This window comes from Eupeodes corollae, chromosome 3 (assembly GCF_945859685.1).
Source record: "Eupeodes corollae chromosome 3, idEupCoro1.1, whole genome shotgun sequence".
Lineage (NCBI taxonomy): Eukaryota > Metazoa > Arthropoda > Insecta > Diptera > Syrphidae > Eupeodes > Eupeodes corollae.
In genome coordinates this window covers 31,269,668-31,288,801 of record NC_079149.1, presented here as the reverse complement: position 1 = coordinate 31,288,801, position 19,134 = coordinate 31,269,668, and the positions used below count along the sequence as shown (strand labels likewise).

The 19,134-nt window shown below is 33.2% G+C and overlaps 1 protein-coding gene across 1 annotated transcript in view; it reads left to right on the top strand.

Annotated features, from left to right (window-relative positions):
* Positions 1-18,327, top strand: part of LOC129949235 (GTPase-GDP dissociation stimulator vimar) — a 28,070-nt gene extending 9,743 nt beyond the window's left edge. The window contains exons 2-5 of the mRNA XM_056060562.1: positions 10,218-11,132; positions 11,199-11,372; positions 14,853-15,065; positions 15,135-18,327. Coding sequence (XP_055916537.1) covers positions 10,218-11,132; positions 11,199-11,372; positions 14,853-15,065; positions 15,135-15,730 — 1,898 coding nt within the window. The 3' untranslated portion in view covers positions 15,731-18,327. The remainder of the gene's footprint in view (positions 1-10,217; positions 11,133-11,198; positions 11,373-14,852; positions 15,066-15,134) is intronic.
* Positions 18,328-19,134: the final 807 nt, after the last annotated feature.

Sequence of the window (19,134 nt, the reverse complement as noted above, 5' to 3'; positions counted from 1 at the left end):
TTGTTTTCGGTGAAAACAAAAGGCTTTCTCACAGCTTTAAAAGATTTAAGTCCACCATCAACAGCTCGTCTCCGAATTGTTATCGCGCTTACGTTCAGGTCGAGTTGGGTTCGTATTTCTCTCGACGATATAAAAGGGTATTTTTATTGATTTTATTATTGCAGAATCTTCCTGTTTTTTGTTTTTCTTGCTCTGTCACCTCGATAAACCTTTTGGAATGAATTTTTGGATTTGTAAAATTTTTTTAATGGGCAAATCACTGATTTTGGAGTGGAATATTTCTGCGATACTTTAATGTGACTCATTACACTTTTCTATTATTTCGTTAGAGTATTTGCTTACGGCCATTTTACAAAAGTTAACTAAGAACACTGAACTGAATAACACCTAATAAATAGATTCAACTGCGCTCGTTTGCCAACACCTTTAATGTGAGCAATGGATTTTGTAGTTAACGGACTAACTTTTCTCTTTTAATAAGAAAAAGAGAGATAGCAATAAAAAGATGTTTTTGTTTTGGCCAACAAAAAATTGGGTTAAATGTTCTAATTATGTCATAATTCCTATGCTATCCTCGCACAGAAATCGTTGTTACGGGCGATTTCAATGATTACAATTCTTCATGGCTTCAAGCCAAGTGGGACGGTCTCAATAATTACTTCAGGATCTTTACCTGGTCACTATGCTTCACAAGTTTAATTCTCCTGGGAATGAGAACTTTTATCCCGAACAGGGTTAGGTATCATACCGAAGGAAAACGCACGGTTTGATGCGAGCTATAAAGAGGTTATAAGGGCCAAATAAATAAGTTTCCGTTGCTATAAAGCCAACGGTACTGAGGAAAGCCGGAAAAAGTTCAAACAAGCCAGGAAAGCCTGCAACGCCCATATTCGACGGACCCAATTTTTACATGAACAAACATTACGGCAAAAAATACTGCAATGTCATAAATGCAGTACAAATTTTTGGTCATTTGTAAAAAACATGAAGAATTCTTCCTCTTCATCGGTTCCTACGCTCGTTGTCAATGACACTCATTTTGTTAGCTCCTTAGAGAACTCTTTGTTAAGCAGACTCCGCCTGTACTCAAGCTAGTTAGTAATTCTATGGGACCAATCTTTTTTCGTACTCGTACTGTGGCAAGAGTCCTTAGAGATCTAAACACACAAAAATCCACTGGTCCGGATGGTATCCCCGCTATTATTCTGAAGAGATGATATCCAACGCTGGCAAAACCACATTACATTGTTTCGCTGACGAAAGTACTTTAAGCTTTTCTTATTCGTTTTCAGACTCATCCCTCTTCTTCGGATGTGGAACTGCAACGACAAAAAATGATAAGCTCATTAAATTCCGACTTAAACAGCATGGGGGTTTAAAAACCGCGCGAAATTTAATGCTTCGAAAACCCAATGCTGTATTGTATCGTTAAAGCGAGATATACCCCCATTGCCATTATCCATGGATGGCACTTGCATCAATGAGACTGAACACCTCGATATTCCTTAACAACTTAAACTTCCTTATCCTGGTATTTCTATTTGTCATAACTAGCGTATCTTCGTTGTCCTTTTCTGAAGATCATTATGTTGCTAAGGTTGACTGATAAATTCTATGTACCGCAGTATTTTCCAAGTTTGACGATCATTTCATGGCGTTGGTGTGGGGATTCACCATCCCAAACGGCTTTTGAATCTATAGCATAAAGAGCTCTTAAAATACTGATCATTTTGGAAGATATGCCGATGTTCAAAAGTTTTAGAAAATGTGCCTCTCGCTCAAAGCTGTCAAAAGCTGCCTTAAAATCTATAAACAAAAATCATATAGTTTTTGTCCACGATTTAAATACACATTTGCAATATTAAGTAGCAGAAACACCTGATCTGAAGTTGAAGTTCGCTTAAGTTAAACTACAGAATATCATACTCGCAAATATCTTCATAGACGCGTTTAAACGAAAAGAAAAAAACAGCTAAAGTTCATGACATGGTTCTTTCGCCGACCCTTCTACTCCCAGGATAAATGGCTTTGCCCTTTGTTTGGTTTAACCAGTGCGGAGGGGTGTAATTCGAGTAATTAGGGTGAGAGAGGGAATATTAGATTTTAAGTTAAAACACAAACACTTTTTAAATACTTTTAATGTTGCTTCTACAACGTTTTAATTTGGAATAATAGAAAAGTATGATACAAAGCATATAATACTTAAGAAGGGATTTCCCCGTTTAAAATTCAAATTATTATGTTACTATGTTTTCTGAATTGAACAATGAACAAGTATTTTATTTTATTCAGTGATATGATGATTAGATTTTTTTTGTTTAAATTCAATACTCCCACTCAAAAAAAAAAAAAAAATCATATTACTCGTATAATAATAGGTATAGTTTTGCTTTGATTTTTTTTTTAAATTATTATTAATATTTGTTTGTTTATGGGGAATTTGATGGTTCAACATTTGTTGCTTTGGATTAGGAAAACCCCAAGAAAACCTAATCAAACCATTGATGATTCATTTTAGTGCAAGCCCAACTTTGTCTCTGTTAAGTCCAAACTTTACAACTGATAGTGGTTTTGTCAACATGTCTGCTTGTTGTTCACCTGTTGAAAGATATTTTACTGTAAGTATCTTTTGTTGAATCTTTTCTCTTATAAAATGATATTTGATATCTATGTGCTTTGTACGTTTATGGTCAGTCGGATTATTTGCAATTGCTATACAACCGTTGTTATCTTCATAAATTATTGTGGGTTCTAACATTAATTTCATATTAGTTAAAATTGATCTGATGCAGCATGCTTCCTTAGCACCTTCAAACAATGCCATGTATTCAGCTTCAGTGGATGATGGGGCAACGGAGTGCTGTCGTTTTGAATTCCAACTTATTGTATTGTTATACAATTTAAATAAATAACCTGTTGTACTTTTGCGATCAACTTCATCTCCGCCCCAATCAGCATCCACATAGCCGGTCAGTATTTGTCCAGAATCATTTTTCTCATAAATCAAACATAAATTCAATGTCCCTTTTATGTATCTTAACATTCTTTTGAGATTTTGCCACAATTCTTTATTGTTTTTATTTTGGAAACGACTTAATATGTTCAAAGCAACACATAAGTCAGGGCGTGTGCATAGCATATTGCATACATTAGACAACCAATTAAATTTCTACATGGCGAATCATAATGCAAATCTGAATTTAATTCGCTATAGTTCAATTTTTCAGGCAAAGGAGTACTGATTTGGTTGCACTCATTCATTCCAAATCTTTTGAGCACTGATTGTAAATATGCAGTTTGGTTTAATTTAATTTTATTGTTATCACGTTCAATTTTAATTCCCAAGAAAAATTGAGCGTCTCCCATGTCTTTCATTTCAAATTGTTTGTTTAGATACTGCTTAAATTTGTTCATTCTGTCAATATCATGGGTAACAATAATGACGTCGTCAACGTAAAGTACAACGTATATATTTTTTTTAATATGATTGTTATCCAGAATAAACAAACATTTGTCAGCATTTGAGCTATGAAATTCGTGTTGTTTTAGAATTCTTTCAAATTTTTCAAACCAACATCTTGCAGATTGTTTTAAACCATATAAGGCTTTGTTTAGTTTACAAACATGATTTTTGTTTTTATTTATTCCTTCAGGAATTTTCATGAAAATTTCTTCGTTTAAATCTCCGTTAAGGAAAGCTGTTTTTACATCCATTTGATGCACTAACAAATCATTTTTGAATTGCGAATGCCAACAACAATCTGAAAGTAGCAATTCGGGCGACTGGTGCAAAAGTTTCATCATAGTCTAATAAATATTTTTGACTGAAACCTCTTGCGACCAATCTAGCTTTATGTTTAGTAAAATTACCATCGGAATCATGTTTAATTGAAAATATCCATTTGCAATCAACAATATTTTTATTATTTGGCATAGGAACTATATTCCAGGTGGAGTTCTTGTACAGTGAATTTAATTCTTCACTTATTGCATTCTCCCACTGAATTCGATCACTATTTGTCTTTATATCATTATAGCATTGAGGAATATCATTTTCCATTGGCTGTGAAAATGTGTAATAACACTCTTCTTCGATAGTATAGAATGATCCTTCGTTTGAAGTTAAATGACAATTTTCTATCGATTCATCATCATCGGTTTCTTTGTATGAAGCTTGTGGCATATTTTCAATTCGTTTACTTTTTCTGCGATATTGTTCGTTTTCATTTTGACCTGACTTTTCCATTTGGATCGATTCAGGATTTATAACATTTTGTTCCATGTCACCTCCATCTGTGTTTTTATCCACAGTTGAAAAAGGCCTTGAATTTCTGAAATTTACTTCATCGAACACTACATCGCGGGCTACAATGAATTTATGTTTTTCAACATCGAGTACTTTATACCCATTGTAATTATATCTAACTAAAATGCCTTTAAGTGATTTTTTATCAAATTTACTTCTACCATTTTTTATCAAAACATAAGCGGTGCAGCCGAATATTTTTAATTGTTTAATGTCTGGCCGTTTATTATGCCAAAGTTCAAATGGTGTTTTCTTTAATGATATGGCTTTGGTTGGAATTATATTCAACAGATATGTTGCAGTTAAAACTGCTTCCCCCCATAATTCTTTATTTAGTTGAGCGTCAAATATCATACTTCTAGCCATTTCTATTAGCGTACGATTCATACGTTCTGCTATAGAATTTTGTTGAGGAGTGTGTAATACCGTTAGGTGATATTGAATGCCCTTTTCAAAGTAATATGCTTTTGCTTCATTTGATAAATATTCTTTACCATTGTCACAGTATAGATATGCAATTTTTAAATTGAAATGATTTTCGCTCTTTGCGACAAAGTCTTTAAGGAATATAATGACATCTGATTTCTTACTTAACAAATAGACTGTAGTGTAATGAGTATACTCATCAATAAAAGTTAGAAAATAATTTTTATTGTCAATCGTGGATGGTGTGATAGGGCCACAAACGTCTGTATGAACGGCAAACAGTGGTCTATTTAGACACCTGTCTCTGTTCTTTGAAAAAGGGAGTCTGGCTTGTTTTGCGTAAATACAAGCTTCACAACACTCATTTATAGGATTTACTGATTCTAATATGTCAATATCATTACTCAATTGATTTCTTTTTAGTTGTAACAATTTTAATCCGTGAATATGACCCAAACGTCTGTGCCATAGTCTATCTATATCTGATGTAGTTTGTGCTACATTACTATGCATATATCTATTTATGTTTTTCCTAAAAACTATAGATATTAAATTATGCTTAGAAATACCTGTAAATATTGGGATACTGCCCTTTTTAATTGTAACGTGTTCGTTGCTTTCAAAAATCACGGTCATTCCTTTGTTCTGGATGCGCTTCACCGAAAGCAGGGTTTGTGGGATGTCTGGTGAGTAGAGTACGTCTTCGAGTGTGATTGCTACGCCAAGATTTGAAATGATAGCAACTGTTCCTCGCTTCGATGCCGTAATGTATTCGCCACGTTTTGCTATTGCAATTTTGCTGGGTGTTTCCAAATCTTCAATCGATGAAAAATAATCTTTGGTGTTTACTAAATGGTCAGTGGAGCCCGAGTCAAGCAAAAATTCAAATGTATCTATGTTGCCAATATTATTATTGCTTTCATCATCCGTAGAACACATGAAACTGATGCTCTCGTTTGTTTTGAATATAGCAGTTTGGGCCATTCTGTCCTTTTCATGGGTGGCTTCGCTATAACGCTTGTAAAAGAAACAACTCTTCTTTTCATGAGTTTTGCGTCCACAGAAATCACATTTAATATTTTCTGGTTTGCTGTGTTTGTGATTTTTATTCCATTTAAAGTTGTTGTATGGTTGGTGATTGTTATTATTGGGTTTTGGTTTGAAAGGTTTTCCACATTTCTTTGGACCCCGTAGTTTGACCTTTTGGTGTTGGATTGTTTGCGCAGTCAAAACCTTTGCGCTTGTATCAGTCTCCTCGTTTCGCAATTTTATTTCATAGTCCAAGATTCGATTTTTAACAAATTGCAATGTAAGTGTGTCATCTGAAATTGTTTGTATTGCTGTAACAACTGGATCGTAGCTGCTCGGCAAAGTTAATAACAATCGGGCAATTTTATTCATTTCCTTCATTTTTTCACCAGCAGATTCAAATTCTATTATCATATTATCAAAAATAGCTATATGACTTGTTAGCGGTGTGTCATTTTTGTATTTTAAGCTTAGCAGCTTCTTTTCCATGATTAAACGAGTTGCAAGACTTTGTCTTGCATAAGTTTCATCAAGTTTGATCATAATTCCAATTGCGCTTGTTCGCCCTTGTGCAAAACTAAGCATGGAGTCACCTAAATGTGCAATGATTATACCTTTGGCAATTCTTTCTTTCTTATTCCATTCATCATTTAGTTCCAATGGTGTTAATTCGTCCAATACTTCTAGTGGGTCTTCTTCAGCTATTAATGCACGCACGCGAAACTTCCAAATGCTATATTTCTCACCGTTGAACGGTTCAATATTTCGTTTGGATTTGGTTTTAATTTCATGAGCCATTTTATTATGATTTAATGTTTTTTTTTTAATTAACTTTTTAATATTGTTCTTAAATTCAATTTATTCCACAGTCACTTTATTTTCAATACTTCCGTGAACTGGGCCCATAACCTATTAGATTTTAAGTTAAAACACAAACACTTTTTAAATACTTTTAATGTTGCTTCTACAACGTTTTAATTTGGAATAATAGAAAAGTATGATACAAAGCATATAATACTTAAGAAGGGATTTCCCCGTTTAAAATTCAAATTATTATGTTACTATGTTTTCTGAATTGAACAATGAACAAGTATTTTATTTTATTCAGTGATATGATGATTAGATTTTTTTTGTTTAAATTCAATAGGGAATGTGGATTGTTATCGACAGCAAATTATCAACTTTATTCATGCGTTGATCGAAAAACTATCGAATTGGGCCCAAAGACATGGACAAATCGTCCTCGTACAACATGACAACGCACTGCCTCATACCACTAAATTGATGAAGAACAAATTCGAATCAGGCATCGTCACTCCGACTATCACATTTTCGCATCGATGGGACACTTATTCGAGAAGCAGCGCCTTGCCATTTTTGAAGAAGTCGAATGGTTTGCTTTCAAAGATACGTTTAAAATACGTTTATATCTGCTTTCAGTATTTTTGTAAGGTTCTCTAATTGTCGGTTTTTTCAGCTTGAAATACACTTCCAAAGCCAGATAGCCGACAAAGACATTGATATATGGCTATGGCACACATTTGCATATATTTTTGACTTGGTGGTAATTTTTTTTATCATCATTCTTATGATAAAGAAAATCCTGTACAGAAATGTATGTGCAAAGTTAATTAAAGAAAACAGAGATTTTGGGCGAAATCTTGACGAATTTGTACGGAAATAGAGAAATTTAAAATTATCCGTGTTATTTAAATTGCTTCCAATGCCTTTGGATTTAAGTTGCAAAGAATTTGTACTTTTTTTTTAAAGATATTAAATTAAATTAAAGCAAGGGTTTTCATATTAGCGTAAAAGTCATACACTTTACGACTTCGAAAAATATTGAGAATGATTTTTTAGCTATTATCTTTTTGGCAACACATTTTTCAACTCTTGATTTTTAGATGTTTGCCCTCTACTCTTTGAAAAAAAAAAAGAAAATTCACAAAATTTTTCTGAAACTTATGAATTAAGTATTTCCCTGAAAAAAATTTATCGATTTTTGATCAGGAAAGCTATCGATTTCAAACGGCTATCTGGAACTTTTGAAATTCTTTTAGTACTTATTAAAAACATGATGTAGAACTCAGGCCTTCTCCTTTATAAAGGGTGACTTTTTTATCTCTTTGGCAACAATGGTTTAAACAGTTGACGGACGTTTCATGTTTTGTTTCACTGTCAAACATCTTCACTTTCGTCTATAATTTAACCATGAATCGTCTTACAAACGAACAACGCTTGCAAATTATTTATTTTATTATAAATTGCGTGTTCTGTTAAGAAAGTTCATCATGCGCTTCTTCCATTTTTTGGTCAGTTTAATCGACCTACAGAAGCGGCTATTCGGGCTATTGCGGCTAATTTTCGCACCAAATTTAAATTGTTGGACATTAAACTACCAAAACGCTTACGTAGAGTGTAAATTGAAGAAAATATCGCAGCTGTTTCGGCCAGTGTTAACAATGACCATCAATTATTGATTCGTCGCCGTTCGCAGCAATTGGGACTCTGTTACTCAAAAACGTGGAAAAATTTGCGGAAGGATTTAGGTGTGATGCCTTTCAAAATATAGTTGGTGTAAGAATTGAAGCCGAACGACTTACTGCAATGTAAAATTTTCGGTGAATGGGCTCTTGGAAAGTTGGCCGAAGATCTACTTTTTTAGCAAAAAATTGTGTTCAGCGACGAAGCTCATTTTTGGCTCAATGGGTACGAGAATAAGCAGAATTGTCGATTTTGGAGTGAAGCCAGAAGCATTGCAAGAGCTCCCAATGCATTCGGAAAAAGTCACAGTTTGGTGCGGTTTATGGGCTGGTGGCATCATTGGACGTACTTCTTCAAAGATGATGCGAATCGTAACGTAACTGTGAATGGTGAGCGCTACCCCGAGATAATTGTTTTTGCCCAAAATGCAATAGCTTGACTTGCATGACATGTGGTTTCAAGAAGACGGTGCCACATGCCACACAGGACGCTCAACAATAAACTTATTGAGCGTCGAGTTCCGTGAACATTTTATTTCACGTTCGGGACCGGTCAATTGGCCTCCTAGACCGTGCGATTTAACGCCTTTAGACTATTTTATGTGGGGCTATGTTAAAGCTCATGTCTACACAGACAAGCTCGCTTCAATTGACGTGAGATACCGGCCGAAATGTTGGAAAGAGTATGCCAAAATGGACTAAGCCGATGCACAGGCGCAGTCAAGGTCAACATTTGCATGAAATAATCTTCAAACATTAAATTATATGGACCGTACTATCGATTAAAATAAAGATTTCATGCATTTTCTGAATTTTGTTTTTTTTTTTGTTGAAAAACTTTCCTATAATTTTTAAAAAAACATTTTTATCGGTTTCGAAAATACAAATCGAATACCGATTTTTTAAAACAAAAAAAACACAATTTTAACCGAAATTATGCCTCAACATTGCGGAATGACTTTAATTCGTTGTATATTTTACTAAGCATTACAAAAAATTGAAATCAAAAAGCCCCAACGAAACAAACACAAAAATAAAGCATAGATTTTCATATTATTAACAACAGAAGCCTGTGGATGGATGGATGGTTGGAACACCTTCGGCAATCAAGAACGTGAATCGTTAACAAAAAAAAAAGAAAAGTACGTGCTATATTTATACGTTTTCCATATCGCTATATATTGCATACCATGCAACAACGAACGATGCATCGCATCTAATAAAAAATCAAGTAAAAAAAAAAACATACACACCTCGAAACATCAACCCAAGCGCTCTGCCCCCAGCAGACTGTTGAACAAATAAACCGACAAGAACATACATAAAAAACACATTCTCTTGACTCTGAAAACTCATTCAATGAAGGGTGCTTTGCTTACCCTTGGATTGGGCTTTTCGAGGAGTGTACAGGCGGAAGAAGAAAAAAAAAAAAAAAACCGTGGTGTGGATTCCATTGCAACGTGAATCCTAAAATAGGACATACTTAATGCGTCTGCAAGCGCGAATGAACATAAGGACCGGACAGGTCTGGTGGTATGTTAGAGAGGGTTTGGGGCTTTGTATTTATTCAATCTTTTTTTGTTTTTGTATTTATATTTTGCTCTATTCATTGAGCGAACTGCTGTTTCATATTGACTGAAAAGTCTTTTTTTGAATGTATTATGTTTTTGTGCTAACCAAGGGATGGAAAAAAACATTTGTATCCAACAGCCCTTGGGTATTGTTTCAGACACACTTTGGAATGTAATTTGTGGAACAATTGTCACGTTTTATTTATTTTATTATTTTGTTTGTTTCTGTTTTTTTTTTTATTTTAAAGGCAGTGTGATTGCTTTAAAGAAAAATCTTGTAGGAAAACATATGAAAATAATTGGAATTTATGATTTTTGGACTTATGATATGGTCAAATGGTTTTCCCAAACTTTATATTATATCAATTCCCTCCCTTACAATAATTTTGTTTTAATTTACAGAAGAAATCGATGATCTTATAGAGAAGCTTAAATCGACCTCAATCGACAGTACAACCGATGTTGATAAAACTGCCTCACTTCTAACCGAAATATCAGCCACAACCGACCCCAAGAGCTTCGATAAATTCGAATTGGCCGATTCGTTTCTAAGCCTCATCAAATCCGATAATCAAGTCATTCAAAAAGAAGCTGCCAAATGTATAGCAGAAATCACCAAATCCGAACTACAACGAAAGAAGTTCACAAACAAAAATGTCATCGATATGTTTGTGGACTGCCTGAAGAATGTCAATAGCACATCCAACCTCGAGCTGCCCATTCAAATATGTCGTGCTCTGGGTAATATTTGTTTTCTCAATGACGAAGCACGTGATATAATTTTGAATACGCGAGGTGATGAACATCTTATAAATCTCCTCGATGTTACCACCGAATCCGACAAGGAAAATGAATCGCTATTTATTAAAGTCCGGGGAGGTTTGATTTCGAATTATTTGCTTGGAGGGGAGCGTGTGGCCAAACGTGCCATGGAACTTAAGATAATGGATAAGATTCAAAATATTATCGATACGAGTATTGAACATGTTGACGGACACGAAGATCTCTTGATAAATACTTTGCCAATTTTGAGCATTCTCACAGAAAATGTTGCCGATTTAAATTTTAGTACGCATTTGAATACGCAATTGGCGCGGATATTGGCAGCATCAAAAAATCCCGATCTAGCGGAAATGTGCCTTGAACTTTTGCATTATCAAGCGGAGAATGATGATGTTAAGTTGTTGCTGGCGAAGGATGGTCTCTGTGAGACGATCTATAATCTTTTGGAGAAATATAAGAATTTGGCTAGTACTAGTGAAGCTCGGGCCTTAATGAAGTTGGCATGTGAACTTATTGTTCTTATATTAACTGGAGGTATGTACATATTTTCTTTTTCTCTTCAAAACTTGTAAAATTGTTGTTTTTCTTTTTGGCTTCTAGATGAATCAATGCATTATCTCTATTCTACACCTTTGTTGAAAAACATGGAGGATTGGTTGGATTCAGTTGATATTGACTTGTTGACTACAGGTGTATTAGCTTTGGGCAATTTCGCTCGCACAGATAGCCACTGCATTTACATGGTTGAGAACAAAATTATGAATAAATTGTTAGGTAAGTAAAATATCTAAAAATATAAACAATACGTGGGTGCTTTGAAATGAAGGGAGAAAATAGATTCAAGGGGGTGTAAATAATTGATTTATACCAACTAAAATAAGCTGTGCAACGAAGCTCAAAATATGAGTGATGGAAAAATGTAAATAAAGTGAAAGACAAAGCACAACAAAAAGAAGAGTAAGTGGTTAAAACTAATAACGTCATAGTTTGATTTGAGCTGTAAAGAGGTTATTGAGATTAAATATATTATGAAGCTAACCCCACAGATGAAAACGGGTATAAGTTTAAATGAGCTAGAAAGACTTGTAGCTGCCATATTCAAAGAATAAAATTTTTGCATGACCAAAAATACTTCAATGTCCCAGAATTAGCGAAAACATTTAGTCTTTGTCAGTTCCTTAGTTCGTTTAGCATTAGACTCCTTTTGTAAGCTCGATAAATTAAACTAATTTATTTGCAGCCAGAACAGTTTGCAGTTAACTTGATTGCGTAAATTGTTTCATTTGACGAATCTTTCTTCGCACTCGTACAGTTTTAAAAGACCTTGACATATCCAAGTCCTCTGGTGTGGATAGTATCCCTTCTATGGTTCTGAAAGGTGTTCTTAAACAATGGAAAAAATAAGTTTTTCTTTCTGTCCTACTTTACATGACTTTTCCAGTTCCTGTCTCTAATAAATCGTCCAACTGAACTTAAGTACCTTATTTCGAAGGTCATTGAAACGCTGATCAGTTCTAGGCTTAAGAAACGATATAATACGACCCCCAGTGATTTGCACGTCGTTTTGGAGATTATAAGATTATTGCTTTTGATATAGAGTTTGGCATCTAGCTCTCTTATGGAAAATGCGTACATTTTGTTTCGATGAATTTCTTCTTCCTAAGGTAAGTAGTTACCTGTGGGAAGGTTCAATACAAGTATGAACATATCCACAAAATAAAAATTAATGTGACCCATGGCTCCGTTCTGTCTTCAACACTTCTACTTATTAAATAATCTCTTGTCTGAAAATTCTTACATATTTAATTGTTTAACTGACTACGTGGTTCCCTCAGCTTTTTATATTTGTTTTTATTTTTACATCCTTGTGTATGTGCATCACACACAAAAGAGCGCTAAGAATTATACGGACCGATGTCTAACTCTTGGACACAGCCGCAAATTTTTTAGGCATACCAATATTTTATTTGAAAAAGCCATTTCAGTTCTTTCCCTAATAACATTGATAAAAGACTATCGATGTCTCAGCATGCTTACCTCAAAGGTAAGTCGGTAAAAACAGCATAGCACACTCTGGTAAGAACAATTGAATACTTCCTAGAGCAAAAGGAATATACTATGGTGTCCTTCCTGGATATTGAGGGCGCTTTCAACAACGTTGACACATCCGCTATCACTTCTGATATGACGACCCTAAACGTCGAATACTCAATCTGTGAGTTGATTAATCTAATGCTAAAAAGCAGGATCATCAACTCTAAGATGGGGTTTTTTTTTGTACGAAAAGGTCTGTCGGTAGAAGCTTTCCGCAAAGTGGTGTCCTGTCCCCTCTCCTGTGGAACATAGTGGTTAACGAACTACTAATATCCCTTGAGAGGGAAGGCTACAGAGTGGTTGCGTATGCAGATAAGAGACCTCCTTCAAAACGAACTCAATATGCTCACTAGATGGGCTGATCACTGCTTACCTAGTATTTATCCTCAAAAAACAGACCTCTTCCTTTTTACACGGAAATACAAGATCCCAGTAAATGTATCTCCTTCAATAGAAAGTGTACCACTAATTTTTACCAATGAAGCCAAATATCTTGGTCTGATATTGGACAAAAAATTAAGTTGGAAACATAATATTCAGGAGAGAGTTAAAAAAGCTACAGTAGCTCTTTTCTTTTGCAAAAAAGCTATAGTAAGTAAATGGGGTTTTCAACCTCGCATAACCTATTGGCTATACACATCGGTCATCCGACCAATACTTATGTACGGGGTTGCAGTATGGTGAACTGCACTGGAGAAAGTTTGAACCTCTTTGGTTCTATAGCAAAGTACATAGACTACACTATTCCTAAACCCCAATTTGGAAAAAACTTCCAGGTACCCATTCCATCCAGAGATGAATAGGAAGACAGAAAACTCCTGGATGACAAAAGCATCCATATTCATACGGATGGATCCAAGACAAATGAGGGAGTTGGTGGTGGTGTGTACTCAGAAAAGCTTAATCTAAGCATCCCATTCCGCGTCCCTAATCGTTGTAGCGTCTTCCAAGCGGAAATTTTAGCGATCAAAGAGGTTCTCTCCTGACTAAGAGAAAACGTAATATCAACTCCTGATATCCGCATCTTCTCTGACAGTCAGGCCTTCGATTGTCGATCGTCTCTTATGGAGAGGGCGCAGCAATTTAATATTCACCTGTTTTGAGTGCTAGGCCACAGAGACATCACAGAAAATTGTAGAGCCGATGAGCTCGCTAAAAATGGAACCGTCATACCTATTTCACCTGAAAGGGAGAAGATAGGTATACAGATAGCTGCATGTAAACTTCTGCTAAAAGAAACAGTTTTTACGACAGCAAACTCTGATGGCACAATTTACCAACATGCTGCCAAAACTCATATGGCCTTCACTGGACCTAAAGCGCTCTAAAGAATTGTTATCCCAAAGCTTAATATTAGCTTCCTAATAGGTGTCCTTACGGGACACTGTATTATGGGCAGACACGCAATACGACTTGGTGTAACCTAAAATTACTTCTGCAGGAGCTGTATGAACGAGAAAGAAGAGAAAACAATCTCTTACCTTCTCTGCACTTGCCCTGCTCTTTCACTAAGACGCAAACTTCATCTGGGAGACTACTCTTTTGATAATCAAAGTGAACTAGCTAAAAATGAAATGAAATATCTTTTTCGCTTTATGAAAAGCTCAAAATGGTTCGACTAAAAAGGTAAGAATAAATTCCCTAGATTCATGTGGTATCACAATGGGCCTTCTCTTTTGGCTTACGTGTGTGGATTCTGAAACCGCAGCCACTTTAACCTAACCTTTCCCTAAAATAGTTCAAATACAATACCCGTTCTTTTAGAAATACTCATCAGTTAAGCCTAGAACCGAATATCGGATGTATCACTAAATAAAGTGATTCTCTTTTTAGCCGCACTTCACGAATGTGAAAAGATTCAATATTTCCCACTCATAGCAATTCAAAACCATAGTGCATTGGTATCTCCTTTTTAATTCTGTCTTCCTTTCCAAAAAGCTGGCACCATATTCAATCAATATAAGGGTACTCATTACCCGTTGAGTGTGTGCTCAATATAAATAAAACAAATGTTGTAGAACAATCAAGTTATAACGTTTAATCCATTCAAGATTCAGTTTCCTGATTGTCTTCCAGTTTAAAACCCACTTTGTAATCAACAATTTAATGCCATATTTTATTATCTATTTTAAATCGATCTTTTGTTTGTTTTTTGTTTAGATGTTCTTTCAAAAAATAACGGTGTAAGTAATGACGTTCGATTGCAACATGCCTTACTTAGTGCATTGAGAAACTTAGTCATACCAAAGCCAAATAAAGGTGCTGTTATACAAGCAGGTCTTGTGCAAACCATTTTACCGATGTTGGAAATACACCAGCCGCCAGTTGTCTTTAAATTATTAGGTACACTTCGTATGACTGTTGATGGACAAGGTAAAACAAAAATAACAAATAATTTACTTTTGTAACTTATCATTTTGTGTTTTGCTTTCTATATTTTAGAGCCTTTAGCTATGGAACTTCTCAAAAACAAGACCCTTATCACTCAATTAGTTGAATGGAGTAGATCATCAGATTATGCCGGAGTTACTGGAGAATCTCTTCGCCTCTTAGCTTGGCTCGTTAAACATGCTTATCTATCGAAAATAGCCTACGTCATGAACAGAGATGGTGCCGAACCGTCAGGCAGTGCTGTACCACCAAAACCACCAAACATAGACGAAAGTAGTCTCAAGGCATTCATAGAAATCGATGGCACTGTTGAATCGATGGTAAACATGTTAACATCCCAGCATTTGGTAATGCAAAATGAAGCCCTTATAGCCTTATGCATCCTCTCCGTTGTGTACTTAAATAAAAAACCAGTTGACAGTGAACTAGATCTGCCAGAAATGCTCATAAAATATGAACTTGGCAAGAAACTAGGTGAATTAATCAAAAAATCATCGGATACAATGACAAAAGAAATTGTTGAAAATCTACAAAATTTCACAACATTATTGATGACATCAGAGAAATTGGTTAGTCATTTAAATCAAAACAATATAAATGAATTGTTGAAATCAATTCCACGTTTAACTGAGTATTGTACGCTATAAGAAATAGGTTGGGTGTGGGAGGGGAGTGAATTTGAGATTGTTATATAAAAAAAGAAAGAAGAACAAAACAAACAGAAATGAAAGAAGATGAAATTTTACTTGTAAGATGTTAGGTTTTTTAAGAAATGTGCAATTTGACAGACGGGACGGTACGGGATGCAACAAAGCGTCAAGTGTAGTGGCAATGTGTGAAAATAATTTTAAGGTCTTATATCTTTGATGTTAAATTGCGCAAAGAGTTTTATTTTTAATTTAAATCACGGGGAATAACTTCATTGAAAACGTTATGGGTATAATGTTTACTGTTTTTTGATCTTATTATTAGACCCTGACATTTTGTTAAAAGATGCCACGGATACTGCCTCTTGCGAGGAATTTACAAATCCTTAAAGAGTAATTTTTGTCATAAAAAGTGCTTCCCATCCGTTAAGATTTGGCATTAAAACTGTAGTTATCCTCTCTAATAGTTGAAAGGAGCTGTAAGTCACTATATAATCCTCCAGGATTTCGAAAATGATGTCTCCAAAGGTTATGTTCTAAAAACAACATTGGAATAATTTTTTTTTTTTCATTTAAAACCCATTTGTGGTAGGAGTTTCCGAGAAAAAAATCTAGTCTACGAAAATGAGCTTTTAAAGAAAATCATTTTCAAGCTTAAAATTTGTAAATTTTATCTCATTTTTATGAATTTTCGCATTATTTTTTTTTTCGTTTTTATAGTATAAATACATTTTTATCACAAATTCAACTCAATCCATATTAATCTGCACACTTTAATGTACCAACATCCACACTTAATTAATTTTTTGACACACTAGGTCTCTTTTCTCGGAAAGTGCCAATTTGTAGACTTGCAACTCGTTTTGTCATTTAAAAATGAACAATACTTTTTAGTTTTGCTGCTTTTATGATGTCCACTTCAAGAAACCAAACCTTTTTATCTACTTTGCTATTCTTCTTAGTTAATAATGTTTAATTCATTTCAGTTGAATGTCTCTAAACATTTGATGAATTTTTGTATTATATTGTGTCTTAAAAAAAGGTATCACAAGAAAACTACAGAAACCCTTTGCAAACTCTTACAATTTCTATAAATTTCTACATCTCTGGAACTAAATGCAAAAGCTTTATACATCAAATCTTCTTTTAGTTCCAAGGTTCTGCATTAACACTTGTGCATACAATTTTGAACTTTAACTTTATACTTGTAACATATTTTTCAATGAAGTAACTCTACATTTTTTTGTTTTAATCAATACGCACAAGAAAGTCTTACTTTATTACCGTTAGACTTCGTATTTTATTTAACTGCAGAATCTACTTACTTCGTTTACTCATATCTTCTGCTTAAATATATTTACATTTTGCTGACTGCCGATTTATAGAAAGAGACTTACATTAAATTTCGTTTTAATTAAACAAAAAAAAATAATAGTTTTTAACTTTTTTCTTACGACATTCTTAAATAGTTATTATAAAAAAGCTTGTATATTTATGCTTTTGCATGATTAAAAATTGTATGACTTTTGTATAGACTTTGAACAAAAAAAAAACACATAAATAAATAAATATGTATTATTTAATCAAAATAGCCGACATGTTCCAAACGTGTTAGAAATCTTTAAATAAAAAACAAAACTTTAAATAAAAATTAACAAAAAAAAGGTGTTACTATTATTCTATTTTAATTATTTCTTTTTTTTCTATAAGACAAAGTGATTAAATGATAGAAGCAATCGGAAAGCAAATATTGATTTAGAGCTAGTCGGAGTTTCTAATTAAGATTTAAAATTAATAAAAATAAAAATAAAAAGAAAAACGTCTGTGTTGTGAACATAATAACACCTATAAACATTTAAAAATTGTTGTTTATTTTACTGCAAGTTTTAGTTTTTACCAAAATATTGCAGGTCAAAGCACATTTTTTAATAATAAAATTGAAGAAAAGAAACAAAAGAAAACGAATGCAACGAGTTATATAATTTAGATAAACAAACAAAAAATGGAGACAAATTAAAAATTTTAATCACAAATCGATTGTGAGGAAATCATTTTTAAATGTATGCATTTATTTACAATTATTTCTAAATTAAAAAAAATAAAAACATTCATTATATTAAGTAGATTTAATAAAAACAAAAAAGAAATATTTAAGTTTTAAAAATAAATAAAATTAAATTAAAACAAAACACATGAAGTATTCTATTATAAGAATTATTTAAGCTAATTAGTTGACATCCAACAATCATCATTACATTCAACAACAACAACAAAAAAACAATAAAAAGAACCAGTTTCAAATAAAATAAACATAAACAAAAAAAAAAAATTCACTAAACAAACAATATATTAACGCAAACAATCAGTGTAACAACAAAAACAACAATTGTAACGACTTTTTTTTTCTAAATAGTAACATTATTCCAATTCAAATCAATCTGCAACCAAAAATTAACAGAATACCTACAGAGATTTTTTGAAAGTAGAATTTTCGTAAATAAAAAAAAAGAAAAACAAGAAATTAAATTTTTAATAATGTATTTATAATATAGAAACAAAATAAATCAAATTCAATTTGAATAAAAAAAAATTAAAAATTATTTTTAAATTAAATATTGAGGACATTAAATTGATTGATAAACAAACAAACAAAACAAAAAAATATATATATAGTGTGTATTTATATTTATTCTTAATTGGAGTGAAAGTTATACTTAAGAAATATACATGAAAATTTAATTTGAAAAATAAAATTTCAAAACAAAAAATAAAAAATATATATATTTAAGAAATTATATTGCAAATTTATTTAAATATATATATAGCAAACAATTCAAATCTTGAGTTTTCTTTTCCAAATGTTCCTATGAATACAAATAAAACGTCCTGTTTACCAAGACGCACAGTGGTGCAAGAGTGGTAAAAAGTCCATTGAAAAAGTCATTTATATCCTTTTAAACTTTATGTTTATGTACTCTTAGATGACCCGGGCGTATGATTTAAAAGCATTTTTAACATATACATGTATTGTATGTCCTGATTTACAAGCCCTCAAAGTTGAAAAATAATTTTACTCAAGTGGCGAACCGTATTTTCAACAAATTTTGAGATTTTTTTTCCGAACTTCTTTTAAATAAATTCTCTAGCTTCTTAAACAACTTGATTTGTCTATTTTCGATTATCTAAAAAATAAATATTGATTATTTATAAAAGATAAATTCTATAGAAGCTTTAGTTCTAAGGAAAAATGCTTTTTTAAAACTTTTTGATTTAAAAAAAGCGCCAAAAGATACCAAAAAAGAAAGTATGCCAGCATATGTTCCAAACATTCATGTTACATCACTCAGCCGCAGATGTGCAAGTTATGCTCAAAAATGTTTCACTGAATCGGATTTCAAAAAACT